This window comes from Boleophthalmus pectinirostris, unplaced genomic scaffold (genome assembly GCF_026225935.1).
Source record: "Boleophthalmus pectinirostris isolate CB_2022bp ecotype Guang Dong unplaced genomic scaffold, ASM2622593v1 HiC_scaffold_23, whole genome shotgun sequence".
NCBI lineage: Eukaryota > Metazoa > Chordata > Actinopteri > Gobiiformes > Gobiidae > Boleophthalmus > Boleophthalmus pectinirostris.
This window is the reverse complement of record NW_026571207.1, coordinates 23,591,773-23,611,801: the sequence shown is the minus strand read 5'-3', so window position 1 is coordinate 23,611,801 and position 20,029 is coordinate 23,591,773. Positions and strand designations below refer to the sequence as shown.

General features: G+C 38.3%; 1 protein-coding gene across 1 annotated transcript in view; it reads left to right on the top strand.

Moving 5' to 3' along the window:
- spock1 (SPARC (osteonectin), cwcv and kazal like domains proteoglycan 1) overlaps nucleotides 1-20,029 on the top strand; it is a 114,987-nt gene that overhangs the window by 31,877 nt on the left and 63,081 nt on the right. Inside the window, exon 3 of the mRNA XM_055159668.1 lies at nucleotides 15,289-15,334. Within this exon, the coding sequence (XP_055015643.1) occupies nucleotides 15,289-15,334 (46 nt within the window). The remainder of the gene's footprint in view (nucleotides 1-15,288; nucleotides 15,335-20,029) is intronic.

Genomic DNA, 20,029 nt, shown 5'->3' with positions numbered 1-20,029 from the left:
AAAGCAATAACATTTCGATGGAAGCAAGCAGGTAGTGGCCTCTCCACTCAAATGTTACGCAGTGCACCTTTAATAGTCATTTTAAATAATAATTTAAGTAATTAACATAATCAGCAGAATCAAAAAATTGCATTGTTTTTTCAGTCTTTAATGTCTGAACTCGAGGATTTTTCTGTAGACCTCTCAGTTACCATAATAAGCCCCAAGCTGATCATTGACAATTTGAAACAATCGGATATTAATTCTATTAAAATGTGATTCATTCCACTGTTCAACCTGATGGCCTATTTACTGGAAATAAATGCATTAAATGTCTATATTTACTAACTGCAATAAATGGCATTGGCACAGGAATAGACCAGAAGCAACATGTGGCAAAGAGTCTAGTAGATGTAGTTTCAAAATCTGGATTTAATTTCATGCACAAAAAAATACATGGTACTTGATTAAATAGAGTTCGTAAGTGCATTTGAGGACAATCGGCATGTGGTAATTTGCATCTATTTCCCCATTCAGATTTAATCCTTACATTAGCAAACATCTCAGTCTGTTGCGCCCCTTCTGGTAGAATAAATTACTTCAAATCAAGTATACATGCTGTTTATAAAGTGCTGACTAAAAAAAGACCCAGACCTTATATTGTTGGTTGTAGTGCACATGCAGAGTAAGTGACCCTCTTATACCTCTCTGATTGATGCCTGCTGTTACATGGGCCACTGCAGAGCCTGATATATAATGTATTATTGACTCTTTTCAGCTTTTACTGTAAATCTTCAGCTCACCCAGGAACGTCCACATTGAGTTAAAAGGGACATAAATTCTCTACAACAAAGTGATAGAGGTATAAATGTTAGTTTTGCCTTCACGTACCGTGAACATAAACTATGAACTTCTCCACTTTTCAACCCTGCGGAGCTGAGGAGCCATGCCTCTTCAGAGCGAAATTTCACCATAGTAGCATATTTCCATTTACGCGTTTTTATTGTTGTTAAAGGGCTATGTGACATTTTTAAAGCCTTGTGTGATATCTCGTCTGAATTTTGTGAATATGAATAATCACAAACAGTAACTTGCAGGAATCATTAGAAAGACAGCATAACTAAGATAATGGAGAGGGAACACAGTTATATAGTCTGGTCAAGAGCTCATAAAAGTCAATGTCACATAATATGTCTCGTTAAGTTTAAGTGTGATTAATATCACAAGAAATACAACATTTGTAATAATTTTTTAGTAAATTATAAAAGAAAAGCATCTTTGTTACATGACTTGGTTATTGTTGGTACTAACACCGCTCGTTGACAACACTGCTCCTCTTTCATAATACCACTTTGTGGGAGTGCAAGTTATTTTAATACATGACATTTGCTCAAACCGCATCTGGCTTCAAGAATAACATTTCATATAACTCTTTACCTTAAAGAAGTAATATTTATCTATTTATCTTTCATATGCAGTTCAGTGCAGGTGTATTTGTATTCTCTGCTTGTATAATACAGTTAACATCTGAACAAAGATTTGTAAGTCTTGCTGTGAGGATGTCTCAACCTAAACAAAACAAACATGCAAAAAGCCTTGTAGTGGACTTGATTGGAAGGGACCCAGCTGTGTACACCAGCCTCATTTTTATTGATTTAACTTCTTGGTCAAAACGATTTCATCTTTTTTAAATAACATCCTATCTGACAGCTTCCCTAGGCTCCTGTCGGTATCCCATGGCGATAGTGCAGCCCTGGAGCTGTGCCAAAGTGTGAAGCCAATCATATGCCTCCTCTGTTATCGGTCTGCTCCACTGGGGAAACAAGAGGAGCAGATAAATGTCCTCTCTGTAGTACCATTCTCCTCTCTCTCCTCAGGTTAATCCTTTCTAGTCTTACCTCTCAGGTTCTCTCACTGTATGGACTCCTCTGGTGGGGTGTGCTTGGGCTGACCTGACTGTACCTCCTCTCATTTACTTGCCTTTCATTTTATAGTTATTCAAACTTCTCATGACAGTAGACTGTGGTTGAGAAATTAATCTAATATAATAACATTTCAAGATCACAATAATTGGCTTTAGATAGTTTTAGCACTTAGTTGGAAGGAGAATTTGGAATGGGGAACTGGGGACTTGTGGGACTCAGACATTGAGTTGTTCATAAGATTTAAAGAAACTTATAGGAAAACTGAGATTGGACAATATGAGGAAACAAGTTAAATAAACTTTTTTTTTTTTTTTCATTTTGCCCATTGAGAATGTGAAGGTGCATTGAGTAACTTTTCTGGTGGAGGGTCAGTCAAATGCTTTTCTCTGTGGAAATGTTATTGCTTTGATATTAAACTTTCTATCTTCGTGGAGACCAAACCAGACTAAGTTATAAGTCAGATCTGTGGATCTCATGGTCAGAATGCCTTTTCTTCTAGGTATTTTTGAGCTGTAATTGAATAAATGTAAGGTAGAGGTGTTTAATGCCATACTGTTGAACATTCCTGGCAGAGCAATGCCATATCTATAGAAATAAGGTGACATATCCTCCACCAGAAAAGTTACACAATGCACCTTTAAAGAAGCTTCATATAGTTTTGTTAGATTGCGCTGAGTGACCAGTACTGAAAAGCATTATTGGAAGACTGAGATGCCAAATATTAGTGAGATAATTTCACCTTTTTTAATTATTGATAACACACAGGGTAGATATTTTAAAAGTAAACACAATGGATTGACTGTACTTTTTCTCAGCAAACAAGGTGCTTGAATTATTTACTCATTATTTATTTTCTCCTTAATTTTATTTTATTTTTTTTTATTTGGCAAAACTATGCAGACTCTTAAAGTCATTCCACATTCATAATACTGGAACATTTATATATCTTTTTTTTTTTTTTTATAATTGTAGTTGTTTATAATTCTGCACTGCCCACTTAAGTCGATCAAAACTCACAACACTTGCCTTAGCTTGAAATATTCATTCAAATCTCTCTCTTCACCTATTTCTGATGTACCTGTCGATACTACTGCTGTGTAAGAAAGCAGTATTATTTCACCAGCTACCCATCTACAGTCTACTAAAACTTTACCGCTGTGATGTGAAAAGTAGTGTTGCTATCTCAAAAGTAGAATTAAAAGCTTGAAAGAAACAGCTTGAAAATGACAGATACATCTTTGTTTTCCTGCCTAAAGAGAGGGTTAGTGAACCACAATGCCACACAGCAAAGAATTCTGGGAAAAAAGGTGCGGCGGGCTCCAGCAGCAGTCTATTCATCATCATATACAGGCCTGCACAGTGGCCACTCATGCTCACAACACACAAGATTCAAGGACATTCGGTTTTACAGTCTAGAGTCGCGAAAAGACAACGTTTCCTGTCTGGATTTCTGCTGACTGTCTTATTCATTCAATATTTATAACTCTGTGTCTCAGATCAAGGCTGACCCACTGTAAGCTTACTCAATGGGAAAACACAAAATAGCAACATAGATTTGATACGAAGCTAGTGGATCGGCACGACAAGCCAAATGGTGGTGGTTTTTATCTTGTCATCTTTGTGAGTGTTTCGGGATTGGGGTGGAAAATGTTGGTGCTATCAAATAAAGTGACATTGATTCTGTACTAAAAGATACAGCAACAAACCAAAAATACATAATAGCAGTGGATTCAAGGCTTATTTAAGGGTGTATTGAGGTTACTCTTACAAAATCTATGCTCAAAGATTAAACACTAATGTTTAAATGCAGGCCCGTTGACAGAAATTCGGGGGCCCGGGGCAAGAAAGCCTATTAGCCCCCCTCTAATATAAATTAATAGGCAGAGGTTCCAATTCTGGGCTCCTGAGACCTTGCCCCCCCTCCTGTTGACTCCCGTGTTTAAATGTTATAGCGTACAGTAGAAATAAACAGTAAAACGGTGCCATGTGTTGCCAGGCCACAGTTGAACCTGTTAAAGACTACATCATTCACAGCCATCTGTCAGCCTGTGCCCACGTCAGCATCTGCTCTGCTCATTCACTCCCTTAGCGATGAGTCAAGCAATCAACCAGTTATAATTTAACCCTGTACAGTCAAGCAACTCCTTCTGTTGTTGTTGATAATGTTAATATTGATATTTTTCAGTGTCATGCACATCATGCTGGAAGTGTATTTCTATGTATTTCTATGGCAGTAAGTTTATCAATTACCATGGTGACACAATGCACACATTAGCAATAACTACCAAAAATGGTTTAGATTGTCTAAAAAAAACTAAATTAATTTAAATCAAACATTTTCAGGAGTCTGTGATTGATACACGCATTCATGGTCCTGATTAGAAATTGTATGTGAGAGAGACACAAATCAGCACAGCGGTTGTAGTTCCACCTAAGTCATGTTTTTAGGGTCAGGTCGTGTTCAAATAAAACTCTGATTAAGGTCTAACTTGTGTTACAAAGCTCAGACAGAGTTGAGCCTACAGTTAGCGTCACATCCCCAGGGAATGTTGATGACATCAGCTGCAAAGTATCAAGAGGATATGTGTATTATGCCTCCTCCAAACAGGGCAAGACAAAGAGTGCGCAAAATTAGCATCACAAAAGGTTGACACACAAGATGTTACGGCATTTACAGAGAGGAGAAATGTTTAATACTGTGCTCAGACTACAGTGCAACAGTGCTGACTGCAAAATTAAATGAACTGTGCAGTTGGAGATTATTATCGGTTGAATAGCTTGGTTGAATGTTTGGTTTATAAGTAGGGTTGACTGTTATATCAAAGTTAGTGTTACATTTTCTAAACCCTAGGTCAGTATTTAGATATGTCATAATGCATGGTGTAGAACAATTCATGAGCTCAATCCATCTGTCACTCACTCAGTGTATGATTTAGGCTGACCAATAGGAGGCATAAGTGGGGAAAATAAAGTTCCATTAAACTGAAAAGAACTGATTCACAACATAGCAATGTAAAAAAATAAAATAAAATAGCAATTACATTTTTCTATAACCAAAATTGTTTCACACACCCTGCAAAAGAGCTTCTGATCATACTATCATACATACCAGTCCTTGACTGTGGAGACTTAGGTCCTAGATCAGCATCAAAAACACTTCTCCATAAGCTCAATGTGATTTATTATGCAGGCAGCCATCGGCTTAGTTACAGGTGCACTGTTCACCACCCACCACTGCAGACTTTACTCCCTGGTGACTCCCTCTTTCCACACCTGCAGAAAGACCTAATGGTTCTTGTTCATCTAAAAGTCTTTAAAGGTCCTTTATTACGCAAAATTGACATGTGGGCTTTAAGCCATGTTATAATACTGTTACCTCATCAAAACATACTTGGAGTTTTTTGGTTTTTTTTTCATTCACACATGTTTGAGTTATGCGGCATTATTAGGCTGTCTATATTTCTAAAGCTCAAAGCTTTCAAAGCTCAAAACTTTCAACTTCTGATGTTATGTGGTCATAATTTTCAAGGTATTAGCTACCTTTTACATTTGTATGGAGTTTAAAGACACAGGGGAGCACTTTCTGTATCACCACATGCCATCACAAGGTGGAGTGTTTTCAGTTTGAGGGTAGAACTGAAGAAGAATGCATGGTTTGTGTGTTAAACATGGTCTGTGTGTGAATGAAACAAAACTAGACAGATTAGAAAATGGCATAATATAGGCCTTTTAATCAGTAAACCCCCATCCTACCTCAGCAAGTGACTGGAACCGCCTACAACTGAATTCGTTTTCTGCACTGTCTCTTTCTGCATTGCCAACATATCTTCTGAATGTTGTTATGGAAATAGCCTAACCTCACATTTCCTGTAACTCACTCCAGCGAATCTCATCCTGACACTAGAACTTCATATGATCACGAGGAGGAAGTGCCTGTTCAGAGCAATATTCAAGACACTGGGTTTGTGATATCCAGGGTGGCAGGAGATTGTGAGAAACCATCCGTTCTATGGAGCTTTTTTTCTCATTAACGTGACGGAGAGGACAGAGTGAGGAGGAAGCACATTTTTGATGTTTTGCTTTGAGCCATTGTTCACTCTCTGGATGAGTTGAGGGATGTTTTCAGTAGAGGAAGAGAGAGAGGGAGGAGGAAAATGGCAGAGGAGAGTTGATGAATGAGGTTGGCTATAAAAATAGAAGGCAGGGGGAAGAAGGGAGAAGTAAGCAAAAAAGAAAAGAAGTCATTTGTCTTGGTTTGGAGCTGCTCGATTGGCGCTGAATGTAAATGTTACCAATGGTTAGGCACTCTGTGAAATGTTCTGTTCATTTGACTGTTGGAATATGAGCGTTTGATAATGGAAAAATATTTGCTCCATCTTCTCCATACCACATGTAAAATGTATTATGGCCAGGCCTGAATTTTTTATAGATGAGATGAGTCTTTGTCAATATTAAGCTGCAGTTTTGATTGGGTACAGCCCTGAGGAGGTTGAGTTTGTTCACAAATTAAAAAAAAATTGGTAATTTTAATTTATTTTCATAAAAGATGACCAGCAATTGTAAGCTTTTAAAAATACATATTTTGGTGTTGGTAAGGGCATCTGTAGTGAAATAAATTTTATTGTAAATTGTGTACAATTAATTAAAAGTACATCATGATTGCGATGGGAACAATTCTTTACCTTTTGTTCTGATGGGCTGTTGTTTTGCCCTTCAAAACATGGACATAAATATTACTCTTAAATTATCATGATTGATTTAATGATTTCAAGGAAGACCCAAATAATGGTGAGTATTACACAGGCTGTATAAAGAAGTGAACTAAGGGAATGTGACGTCACCCATAACTTTCAGTTCCAGTTAAGTGAAGCTCGTGAGGTTAGCAAATATAGGAGCTAGGAAGTAGGGAGCCAGGTCCATATTAGGAATAGGAATTTATTGATTTACAAAATAGAAAAACAGAAAGAGGGGTGACAATTAGCAATTTAGTCAATTGGAAACCGGAAGCACCCCCGTGAACACTTCCTATTTAGTACATGGTAGCCAGCAGGATAGCTATGTTCATTTATATGTACATTCTATGAGTGATTATGAGTTTTTCTCCATAATCAGCTATCCCATTACTTGGATTCTCTCTGTCCATAGTTTGGCACTCTTATCTCCTCCTGTGACCTACGTTTGCTCTTAAATGTCCCTCTTGTGTTAACAACGTGTAATAACCACCACGTGACTTTGTGGTCATTTGTCAAGTTGTGACCCTTAATACTTCCCATGTTAAACTCTTGTCATTATAAAATGGCTTTAAAAAAATCCAATAGTCCTATTAGCTGGACCTTTTAAGAGCTGCTGAGGTCTTTTGACAGTGTTAATACCCACATGAATCAAGGCTGTATATTCCCTGACACTTTTATGAGGCACTGATGGAAAAAGAACATTTTTATTACAGTAACAGCTTGTAAAGTGAGTAATAAGATCAATACACAAGGATTATTTTGGTTGAGATTGTTTGAATAGCTCAGAGTGTGGTAAAGTAGTCATTTTAGTCTTATTTTAAAAAGTCCCTCTCAGTACACAAAACCTTAACAGTCTTGTAAATACACTGATCAGTTTCTTCCAGAGCCTCCAAGTTGAACTGAAGGCATTTATGGTTCTGTTCTGTAAAATATATTGTACTCTCAAAGTAATGTATTGTTTGAAATATTGGTATGTAGATACATTTCAAACTTGATTTTGATACTGCAGTGATAATATTTTTTAAAAATCACTTTTTTCCCGTCATTAGTATGTAATCATTAGCATAAAATTATATTAATTTCTTATAAGATATATCATCGTGATTGGAATTCTTAAGACAATTCAAAACAATCAATTCAAACAATCTAATTTTGTCTAATGTGTGTGATTTTTGTTCATCAGTATCTGTTCAAAGGAGTAGTATCTAGTTTCTATATTCATTTTAGTATCAATAAATATGTGGGTATGGATCTTTCTAACAAACCATTAGTATGCTTCTTAAGTAGGATTCTATAAAGACAGGGAGAAATTGAAATTGCTGAGAGAAGTGTATCACTGCCTTGATTCAGGATTTGATAATTTTTTATGAGTTCTTGCAGGGATTCACAAATTTCCCTCTCCCTAGACACTTCCTACGACCCATTTTTGGAGAAGACCAAAGTAGGAGAACCTATCATTTTGCAGTGTGCAGTGTTGCAGTAGTATATACAGTGCAGTAGAATGTGTTTCTCTGGTTTCTCCCATTGACAGTAACTGCACATGATTAAGGTCCATATTTAGCCCGAGTTGACTTTCCCCTCATGAATAATTGATGCTCGTGTAAGTGGTAGTTGTTACTGGAATATTTTACTCACCTCCTGTAGATCTCCAATTATTCAGAGCGCACTTCATTACAGATAACAGCCATGGCGTAAAGCTAATCACTGGCCTTTAATATGTCCCCGCTAAGTCATGCCAGAAAACTCTTTGTTGTTGTTTTTCAGCACGTCTTTTCAATAAGTACTTCTTTTTACACTAATAAGGTCAATCACCATGAAAGGAAGTGGTAATATTTGCAGATTACAGTGGAGGTTCAGCAGGGAGGCACTTTAGTGTTTGGTTGGTTTTTCTATCTGCTCACGCAGCTCATACATTTGCTGCTCTGGAGAGTGAACGCTTCTCACATCCAAGGTACAAAGCAAGAGGCAAGGTTTTTTATTTGTCTAAAATGTTTCCCAGTATGGACCTGAACATATCTATCTCCATGGAGCCCAGCAGGTGACGTCAGGCCAGGTTACAGGTCAAATTTGTGAGGAGAGAGCTCTTTGTAAGAATGCATGTTTTTTGTGGTAAATGGTCACATTTTTCTGTAGCGCTTTTCCACCTTCAAGGCACTCAAAGCGCTTTACAAGAAGGAACCACTCACCCATTCACACACCAGTGTACACAGACACTGTGGGCAAGGTGGGTTAAGTGTCTTGCCCAAGGACACAACGACAGCATTCAACTGTGGGAGCTGGAATCACACCAGCCAACCTGTGGGTCAGTGGATCTGACCACTCAACCTGTGATGTTTATGTTGAGAGCTGGATTTGAATCGCCAACCTTTAGATCAGTGGGCGAATGCTCTACCAACTGAGCTACTATCGCCCCAGCTACTATTGCCCCTTCTATTGTGAGTAATAAACCTATACTTGAATAAGATGGGTGCAAGATAGATTCATTTAATGCCATACTGTGTGACATTCCAGACAAAGCAATAACAACTCAATGGAGACAAGCAACCCCATACGAGAAAAGGAACATAGTGCACCATTAAGTATTAACTGATAAACTGTTAAAAGTTTTGAATTGATTTTCTATATCTCCGAGAGTACAGATAATAAATCAGTAAATCAATTCATGCTGTAATATTTTTGATTATCATTTGCCCATGAGTTTAACTTTTTTGCACTTGAAGCCAACCACTTTTAAAAATTTTGCCTGGAAGAATTCCCCAAAACATTCATATAAAATACCTTGCTGCGTCGACCTGTATTTGGATTTTGTGTAGCTGTTTGCAAAATGGTCAGAATCAGCGCTCTGCCAAGGTTCCAGGCCTGTGAATAATTTTCATAATACATTTTAATAGTGATTAGTTGGCACAGAGGAGCCAGATTTGCATCCTCTACCTGTGGCTATGACAGCTGGACTGAGCACTGGAGGCAGGGCTTTAACTTTTTAAATGCTAATGTAAGAACAATACTGTGAGTTTAGCGCAGGTTAGCGCTGCAGAGAAAGGCTAATCCCCTCTCTGAATGAGCCCTGGTCCCTCTTCACCTCTCGCCCGGCAGGATGTCCCACCGGGAGTCTTTATCAGTGCACATGTGAGAACTACACTTTAAACTCATGAGAATGAGACTGAAGCAGGAACACAAGAACTCAGAGCCAGTGGTCACAGCGCTGAAGGACAGGACAGTGAAATCACATTGCCAACAATAGTTCATAATGAAAATTATAATACAATACCTAAATACTGTATATCCATATCTAAAGTATTCATAGATTAGGTCTAGGGCTAAAAAATGTTTCCATTATTTATGAGTAACTTTAAAAACGATGAATATGAAATTCCAACATAAATTTAATTGTAGCATAGTAGCTAATGTGTTTTAGCTGCCCTTAAGGACTGCCCACTGACCTCACTGATTTATTCATGTTCAGTTTTCATTGTGGCCTCCTCACACACTTTAATATGAACATGATGTTGCAGAGCCAGACTCCAAATCCTAATGGGACAGACTCCGCTCTCATGAAGGTGTTTGAATACAAGCATGCAACCAATTAACCCTAATCAAATTAAAATGTGGCAAACAGAGGCGCCTCAAAGAGCAGCGTGCTCAGCTTTAGCATAAATCCTCACTCATTTCAGGACAGATGCCGCGCTACATTTTAAACCATTTTAATTAAACCCAAAAAGACGTAATTAAATCAACTTGAGCTGGAAACTTGGTGTGGATGCGATTTGAAAGATATCTGATGGTACAAATTTCAGTCCCGCCCCTGACAAAGAAAATAACGACTTGGTTTTATCTGGCTGTAATCACTTTGAAGGCTTTGAATGACATTGGGGCAGTGTCACAGCGAGCTAAACAGCCAGTTAATGCTTTTGAGATGAGCGCTCTAAAATATTAATGGGGGCTTTGGGCATTGAAAAGGTCATCCCTCACACTCAGGCAGAATAATAAGTGCAAGAAGAGACTAGTGAGCCTTACGGTAAGGCACAGTAGTAGCAGTAGCAGCTTTAGTAGAAGTATCAGTAAACGGTCTTTAAACTAATAGAATTTTCTCTTTATTTTCACAATACTGCAATACCTGTAATATGCATTATTTAGACCAATAAAAAGACATCTTACATGGGTAGTTGCTTTAAAATATTGTGTGTGAATGGAAAACAAGTAAAACTCATTCAGCGCTGATGTCTTTATAACCTACGTGTTTCCAGCAGATGGAGCTCAAGGACCCACCCTTTGGTGGTGCACTGAAGAGTGAAAACAATAATAAAAACAATAGTTGAATGCTTTATAGATGAAATGCATCTCAGTATCCAAATGATGAAGTACAAACACTTCCTGGACTGGCACTTAATGGCTTCACAAGGTTAAAAGCATTTACATCAATCTGTATTTTGATGAAGAAACCATATAATATAATAATGTTTTTGTCTTTTATAGTGCTAGTTCCATTGTAGCCACTGCGCCCCCACATATCTTTATTGGGTCTAATTGGACTAATTTGGGTCAGTGTGTCTACAAAAAACATCAAAATAGTTTCATAACTGCTTGCACACCATTATGCAGTAGACAAGAATGTACATGTATGACATTTTTGCACACACACCACATCAAAACCTAACTCAATCTGGAATAAACTAGGACTAAACACTGATTATAACAGGGCCAAAAAAAATCTGCATTCAAGATTAAAATGGTCAAAAACTGGTAACCAAATCATTACAAACAGCCCCTCGGTTAATGAAGTTAGGCTCTTTGGTCCATATCTCTAAGTGGAATTTACTCCTTACCACTGTGATACACTAAATAATTTAAATTAAGTGATTTGTGCTGCACTCTCCACTGTCCTGAAAATGTGCTTACCTATCCTCACTGCATCAAGGTTATTACTTTACTTCTACCAGCCCCCTCTTCTCTACTCCATATATCTGCTCCCAGTCTGTCTCAAATTACATGTCACATCAAATAAGAAGACCCTATGAAACAAGCGTATGGGTGCGCTTCATTCGGGCGCCTCCCTCGACTGGATGAATGAGCCAGGTGGAGCTCAGTATTCAGAATGAGTAACACATGGTTTGTAATAGACCTGATAGACATCTCATACTGTGCCATTATCACTGACCTTTCCTTTCTCTCTCCTCTCTTCTGCCCTCCAACTTTGCTATCGCTGAGCAGGAAGCAGAGGTAAGTCATATTATTACTATTTATAGATTCTTATTGTATTACTTCTCTTTGCCATCATTCTGTCATCTGCATGGATATGACCATTTGCATGTCTTCAAATGATTAGTATGTTAGGGATGTATTCAACTAAAGAAATTCTAGACATGTCCTGCCTTTCAATTAGACAATTGAAAAGGGGGTGTGGCAAAACCTCTCCAAACTATTATGTATCTCTGTGTATGTGACCCGAACTGCACTTTTGAGTCTACAACTGTAAAAACAAGTATAGTATTTATAACCATGTGTTGTATATACATACCAAAAATACTCTTCTCTTTTCTGCTGTTACTGTATAAATTTTTATAATCTAAATAAAATTATATTTTAATAATTCATAATTTCGACTGACTAAGACACCATCACCTGATTAAATACATTTTTGCTTATGGCCTACAGCCCCAATGTTCAAGAAGCTAATTCCTTGGTAGGGGCACCATTTTAAAATAGCTTGATGCATTGAAAAATAATAATAGGCTGACTAAACTGTGTTGTCATGGCCTTAAAGATCCCAGAGACAAATTGTAATTAACAATTCACAAGGATAATTTTCACATGGTATTGTGTATTTTAATATAAGACAGCTTCCTTCATTGTACAGAAGCCCAGATTTGCATGTGTAGTGTACAGAATTAATCAAAACTAGTCCCATTTGAGCCCATGTTCATCATATACACAGTCAAGAAAGACACTTAATGGAATATTTACAGCTTAGAATAAAAGATAAGAAGTGCCATCTCAAATGAATTAATTTTAATAGCATCATATATTTGTGCCAACGTGGAACACTTGAGCTGGAACTCTGCAGTAATTACCTCCTGGTCTCACGCCCGTCTTTGCACTTGTGTGACTATAAAGGGGTTTTCTAATAGAGATATTTAATAGTGGGAGAAGATGGACATAAAATGAGCTGGAGTGAAGTCTGGGCCCTGGGGAGGCGTTTAATAAGGCGTAAGCTGCTCTAACTTTGTGTCAGTGTGGGATGACAGGAGGGGGTCAAATGTCCATTTTCCACAGTTAATGTTACACTCCCTTTCATACTTACATTTAGGGGTGTGACCATTTAAAATGGTGTGTTACAAATATTATGAGAATAAACATCATGATATAACTACATAACTGTAACTCACAATTACCTACCACTATTTGATACAGTGATTCGCTTCACTAAGATTTAAATCAGTTCTATAATCATACTATTCCTGGCCTAAACTAACGCTAAAGCAGATCTGAAATTGGACTACATTATTGCTACTTTCTAACCAAGAAATTATCCAAAAGGGGGTCACTAAGTGCAAAAAAATTACTTTGAATTAAGCAAACTATAGAGAACTATAGAGGACCTTGCCTATGTAACCCCTTGACTTCAACCCTTACAACTACTACCAGAAGGAGTTTGGGGACCCCCAGTGGTACATGTACCACTGTTTGAGGAACACTGGTCAAATATATAACTTTTCCTCTGAAATAAATTCTTGGACTATCAGTGCAGATGGCACGAGATCTCCTGTCAGAAGGTTTTATGAAATAAGAGAATTTACATTTATCTTAGACAAAAAAAAAAGACAATTAGCCTATCTGCAGTCTGAGCCCATGAAAACCTCCATTCTAACAGCTATCTGGTCACACGGTGAACATTTCTGTCATCACCCAGGTGGGCAGTGCTAGCCCTTATTGAGGAAATAAAATGCAAGAAAAAATATTTGGGAGGATTTTGCACCAATGAGCACAGGTCACTGAAAACAACACAACACCATATTTGGTTCTTCTAGACCTTATTATATGTTCATGTTTACATTAAATAAATAAAAATAATGAACTGGATTGCACATGTAAGAATTATAAATCATATCAAAATCTCATCTTGTCTCATTCTCTTGGACCCAATCCCATGTTGTGTCTCATCTTGCATAAACTGTGTCTCATCCCACCCCTAACCATCACTGTATTATTTTTAGTTCTTACGCTGATATTGTGACCTAGATAATCATGATGATCAATTAACCAAATCATCTTGACACATCTCCTTAAATTGGCTGCTTTCTGTGCGCCCTCAGCCACATATTGAATAATAAAAGAGCTGGAGATGGTGCGGGCTTGGGTCCGTCTGTGACACTGACACAGCCCTGCACCCTGCTGACACCCATATGCTTCTGCTCCACGCCTACTTAAGATGCCGACTACTCCACCGCTCTGTGACAGTGGGACGAAACCCTCTCCAGTGCAATAAACAAACACACATCTCCAACTTCCCCACAGTGAATGTATAGTGCGCCCGGTGAGAGCTGACCTTTTGTGGAAGTGGTCTCTGCATACAATGATTTTCTAATGAAACACACACAGGGTTTACTGCTGCTTTGTGCATAATTATGGCTGTTGTTTCAAGCCAGTGCGCCTGCCTATGTTAACTACTGCTTCATGGACTGTTAACCACAAAATGGGTCGTATTGTAAATAGCTATACTCCTTACCCAATGCCTGCATATAAAATAATTGTTCATAATTACATGGAGAATTAAATGTTAAAGAATGTAGTCTCGTTTAGGACTAGGCGATATGACAAAAGAAATGAATTATTCCTCATAGATTTTAAGTTTTATTTTGTCTTAATAAAAACAAATGCCTCCTTTTCTCCATGGAGATATTACTGTTTTGCCTTGATTATTTCACAGTATAGAAATAAACTTGGTAATCACAATGAAGACAGGTTAATGGTCAGATCTACAGAGAAGCACACCTGTACATGGTGAGAATTCATGTTTTTTAAGGTATTCTTGAGTTATAAAATGCCTGTAATTGAACAAATGCAAGGGAGATATGTTTAATGCTCTATTGTGGAAAACTCCAGACAAAGAAGTAACATCTCCATGGAGACAAGCAAGTAGCGGGCTCTCTACCTTAGATGTTACATAGTGCACCATTGCCATAGTGCACATTAACTAAATAATAGTTCAGTGTTTTCCTCCAAAATCCCCTCTGCCCCAAACCACATGCTTTTATTAACACAGGAATGGCTCTGGACCTCTCTATTAAAAAGACCCAAGCTGATCATCAATGATTTGAGATGACTGAAAATCTATCTCAAATTTGATTAATTGTCAAACAGATAGATATTTTAATTGTGAATGAAAATAGCACTAGACTATACATACATAGAGCCATTTCACCAGTAAGCACATTAGACTATTGCCTCACCCTGCTTTTGTATCATTCCCAGCTCTCAAATGCAGGTCGACCTAGGGAAAGCCAACACTTGACTTAGACTCTCCACGTCATTTCCTTTTGTTAGAAGTGAGAAGAGCCTTTTTTCAGTCCTTCATTTGTGCTTGCTCGCCTTTGTAAAATAATTCAATCATATGCGCTGTGTGAAGTGAATTTTTTCCTTGTGTTTTCACTCAGGATGACTACTTCAAAAGCTGGGCCCCTGCCAAGTCTCTGGACCAAGGTGAGTCCTGCGGCTTGTGTTGTGTACATTAGTGTTGCTGTACGCCTTGTTATCAATCGCACTGGTATGTGAAAGATCAAAACCTCAAAGTACAAAAGTTAGAAGGTGGTAACAAAGGTTTTGATTTTCGTGACTTGAATCATATTTTCTGTACCCTTTATTCATAGTTTACAGCTCAGGAACCTAAGAACTCCAGCTGGTTTGTCAAGTGGCTGCCAAAAACTTAACTCCCTTCGCTGTTTGTACATACAGTCTCTTTTGAAACTGATTTTTCTGTCATTGCACTGAACAGTGAACTTACTGTGATGGCTGTGCCATGCTAACTTGAGAATTTGTAAGACTTTCATTCAGAAAGTACCCTAATTTAAGAACTAAATTAATGTGATTACTTTGATATTATTAAGTCATGTTAGAATGGTGTTACCACCTCAAAAACATACCTGGAGTTGGGTTTTGTTTCATTCACACATGTCTGACCCTTTATAATTAGTCTGTCTACATTTTCAGAGCTTCCACCTTGTGATATGGTGAAGCAGTAGTTTGTTAAGTTATCTACTTTTTACCTTTTGTTCAATAGAGCAATTCCAGGGCTGCAATCATACAAATGATTTTAGTGAAGGCATAGGGACTTTAAAAACACAGTGGCGCACTTCCTGTATTATCACATGACATCACAAGGTGGAACAGTGTGTTTTCTGCCTAAATATGGGGTTTGTGTGTTAAACGTGTGTGTATAAAACAAAACACAACTCAAGGTCTGTTTGTGATGAGGAAACATTATAACATAGATAAAAAAAATTAATAATATGGGCCCTTAAGTGAATCAACTTGAACTAACTTATTGTTGTTTAGGGTGAACTGCTGTCCTCCTTTACCCAGGACAGTCCCAGGTTTGAGTCCTGTGTCTCCCTGTCCCAGTAGATTTATCGAAAACTTGTCTCAAAACTTTATCCCAGTTTTATACAAAAATGTCTCAGGTGTACCTATTTTTGACCAGTTTGATCCCAGCTAACATTAAAGAGGAGAATGCAGTATACTGTCATTTGTTAAGCTAAAATACAGAAAACTGTGTTTGAAAATGACCATAAGGCAAAAAAATGCACGATTTTACACTGACAGAAGTCCCTCAGATTATGACACAATGACACAAGGGAGTCGAGAATGGACAATGTTACATGCTTTTCACAGTATTATTTATACCAACCATCCTAACCCGGGTGTGTCCCAGTTTTTGAATTTTGAAAACCTGGCCATTGTATTGTTGTTGTATGTAGGAAGATGTATTTTGGTCTTAGTATGTTTTTATCAAATCTATAAATTATGACAAAAATGTATATAACCACTCAATTTCAGATTTTGTTCTGGTGATGTAGTATATGTAGCTGGTTCACTCCTAGTTTCTACTTCTTTACAAAGCATCGTTCTGTAATTTATCTGTATTTACCTATTGTGCTGCTTGACGAAACTTGTCACTCTGCACTTTGAGCTGATGTTAAAGTGAGACTAGGTTATGTAATGATATCCACATCTCTCAGTATGATTTTCTCGCATTTACGACAGTGTTTATTGTGATGCTTTTTGGAGGCTAACAAAATGGTGAATATTCTACTTTTTCCTCTTAAAATGCCTTGACAAGATAATACAAAGAATTAAGATTTAAAAGTGCTTGTAACATTTATTTCTTCATGTAGTCTGCACTGAAATGGAGCAAAGGATTATGGTTTATGTAGTTCCCTGTTTTTTGGGGGTTTTTTTTAGCTATTGCTGCACTATACCGATTAATTTAAGCGAAGAAACTTGTAATTCTATATATTGTAATGGTCCACAATATTATTGTGAGACCTTTGACGATATGATATCACAATATTTTGGTTAATGTTACGTCCCAATGTGAGACACTCTGCATAATATCTCTGCACCTCTGTGTTCGTTTGTGCTGGGTTGCGTTTGCATATCTAGAGCAGTAACAGTAAGTCTTCAAGGGGAGACTTGCTGAGCACAAGTTTATCTGGGCCAGCTCCTTGTGAAAAGTGCCTAATGAGAACAGCCTCAACAGTGTGGATTCCTGCTGCTTGTTCAGAGCTACACAAGGCAAAGAAAGTTCACATTTACACAGCTATAGAGTGTGTATCTGGGGTATTATACTCTGTGAACCTCCTGACACATGTAAGTGATAGATTACATTTTCAAATAGGACTTCATTTTGCCTACATATATTGCTCTTGTGATATAGCAATAAGTGCAATATGCAAATGTGCAAGAATATTAAACATTATAACTTGCATTTACTTGCTAACACAAGTTTTTATTGACTTAAAAACTTGCATTTTTATTGTGAGTGGACTCACCTCTCCATACATCTGACATAGAACCGGGCCCTATCCGGGCATCTCCTGCTGTCTCCATAGAGATAATGGGCCCTATCTTGCCCCCGATCTTAACTTTAGCACAAGTGTGGGGCGTGGAGTCCGAAACAAGAGGTGTGTCCTGGCTAAATGTCAGGTGCAGTGAAGCAGACTGAAGACGTGGTGTGGCGCATGCAGTGAATTGACAGAATCTTAAAAATAAATATTAAAATTGTCCATTGAAAAACATGTGTAATATGCTTTTTTTATTTGCAAATATATTCGGATGATAAATGCTTAATGTTCATAACATGTTTGTGTGCTGTGCAGGATGTTCATGTGCCGTACGGATGCCCTCCCGCAGCAGAATATAACCCCTCAGTCTCTTCCTGTATCGGTTTAGCACTGCTCTATAGTTTGGTTTGATCTGGATCTGTACAAAAGCTGCTCATTGACATGAGGCCGTTTACAGCGATGTCCTTCAGTGTGTTTTCTTACCCTACAGTGCACATGAGCACTGCTCTGTACTGAAACCTGCATCCTGCTCTGTACGCTCATGGTGCATATCAATCACTTGTGCGGGGCAAATGCAGGTCATGCAGTCACCCTCAGCATGTGTTAAGGGTTTAATCCATGTCTGTGCGCAAAGTGGACATCAGAAACATTTATATGACAATAATCATATTACATAATCTGCAAGACATCCACCTGTGTGGGACCAAATGTAGTGGAGAATGTGAGTGGTCAGCAGTAGAAGTAGTGGAAACTCGTACCTTTGTTGAGAGACACAGGAGCAGACCGCTTGGACAGGCAGGAGTAGGTGTGATCAGGGGAAGAGCAGCAGTCAGTGAGTCTGCTGTGGGATGAGGAACGCATAAGATAGACACGGGTTTGCTGCGTAATAGGAGGCAAACGAATGGAGGAACACAGAGAAAACTAAAAATGTTGACGTGTGCGCGTGCACAGGCTTACAGGGCGCACATGCACACGGAGGGTTCAGAACACAAACCTAGACAGTTCTGTCACGGCCCATCCAAAATTCTATATTCATGGCGCCTCTACTGGTGCATACTTGCATCGTGGAGCTCCTGAGCTGTTTTATTGTACCCATATATAACTTTTTCCCATACGCCTCTTTGCTGCCTAGTAATGAGGAAAAGATTGCAGACATTACCCACACTGGCAGTCATTTTAAATGCCACTGCGGTCACAGATGGTTCAGATGCCATCACCACATATGTATTTGTACCGTCCCACTCCAGCCTCCAGTATCGAAGTACAGCCAGAACTGTACACCCTCCCCATTAACTCTAACAGTAGCACTAAGATTGGGGGCAATAATGTGTAATGCCATAGTGTGGAAGATTCTTGGCAGTAGGGAGAGAAACTGGTGACGGACCCTTTACCAGAAAAGTTACACAATGTGCTTTTAATGTATTGTCTTCTTCCTAAGTGATCAACAAATTCAGTGTCTAGATTCCAATGTATTATGTTTCCCAAATGTGAATCAATACTTAAGCCATTTTTAAGTTGTAAGCTAAAATTAAGTAACTTCCCAAATCTCACCAAACTTGTAGTTAGTTTTACTGACATATTTTTTTCTTTGCTGTGAAAACAGTGTGTTCTGTAAAAGCAATAAGCATCTGGCTTGGTTAAAGTCTTTCAGTTTCCTCTCAGCTCTTCGTTTTCATCTCAAATATGTATTTTGTATTTCTCAAACTCCTGCACACAGCACTATTTTCTGTTGCCATTGTACAGGGGTTGACTTATGATTGTGGGACCATGGGCTCTATCTATTCACAGGGCTCTTTCAGCTATACTCTCAATGGGGAAGCGCGGAGAGGGTGAAAAAGCACAGTTTGTGTATTGTGTGTTTTGCCGCGTGCTGTGCTGCAGTCGTGCACTGGCGCTGCAGAGCCCTGTGCTCTCTCTGCTCTGCCCACACACACACAGTTACACGCACACACAAACACACACATGCACACACACACACTTACACAGACACACTCACACACACATGCACACACGCAACTGCTCCACCAACAGTCTATAATCACCTGACCACCAATAATAGCAGAATCTCTTGAGCAATATTGACTTCCATGGCACTGATTCACATTTTTGACATTATCACAGATCCAAAGATACCATACCATAGGAAAGGAACAGGAAAATGGGACACTGATATTTGCCAGTTGCAATTGTTACTTTGCAGCTGATGATCAACATTCCCTGGGGATGTAAAGTTAACTGAAAGCACTGCTCTGTTAAAAGCTCTGTTACTCAAATTAGACTTAATCTGAGCTTTATTTTAACACCGTCTGACCAGAAAGAGCCGAACTGGTTGGAA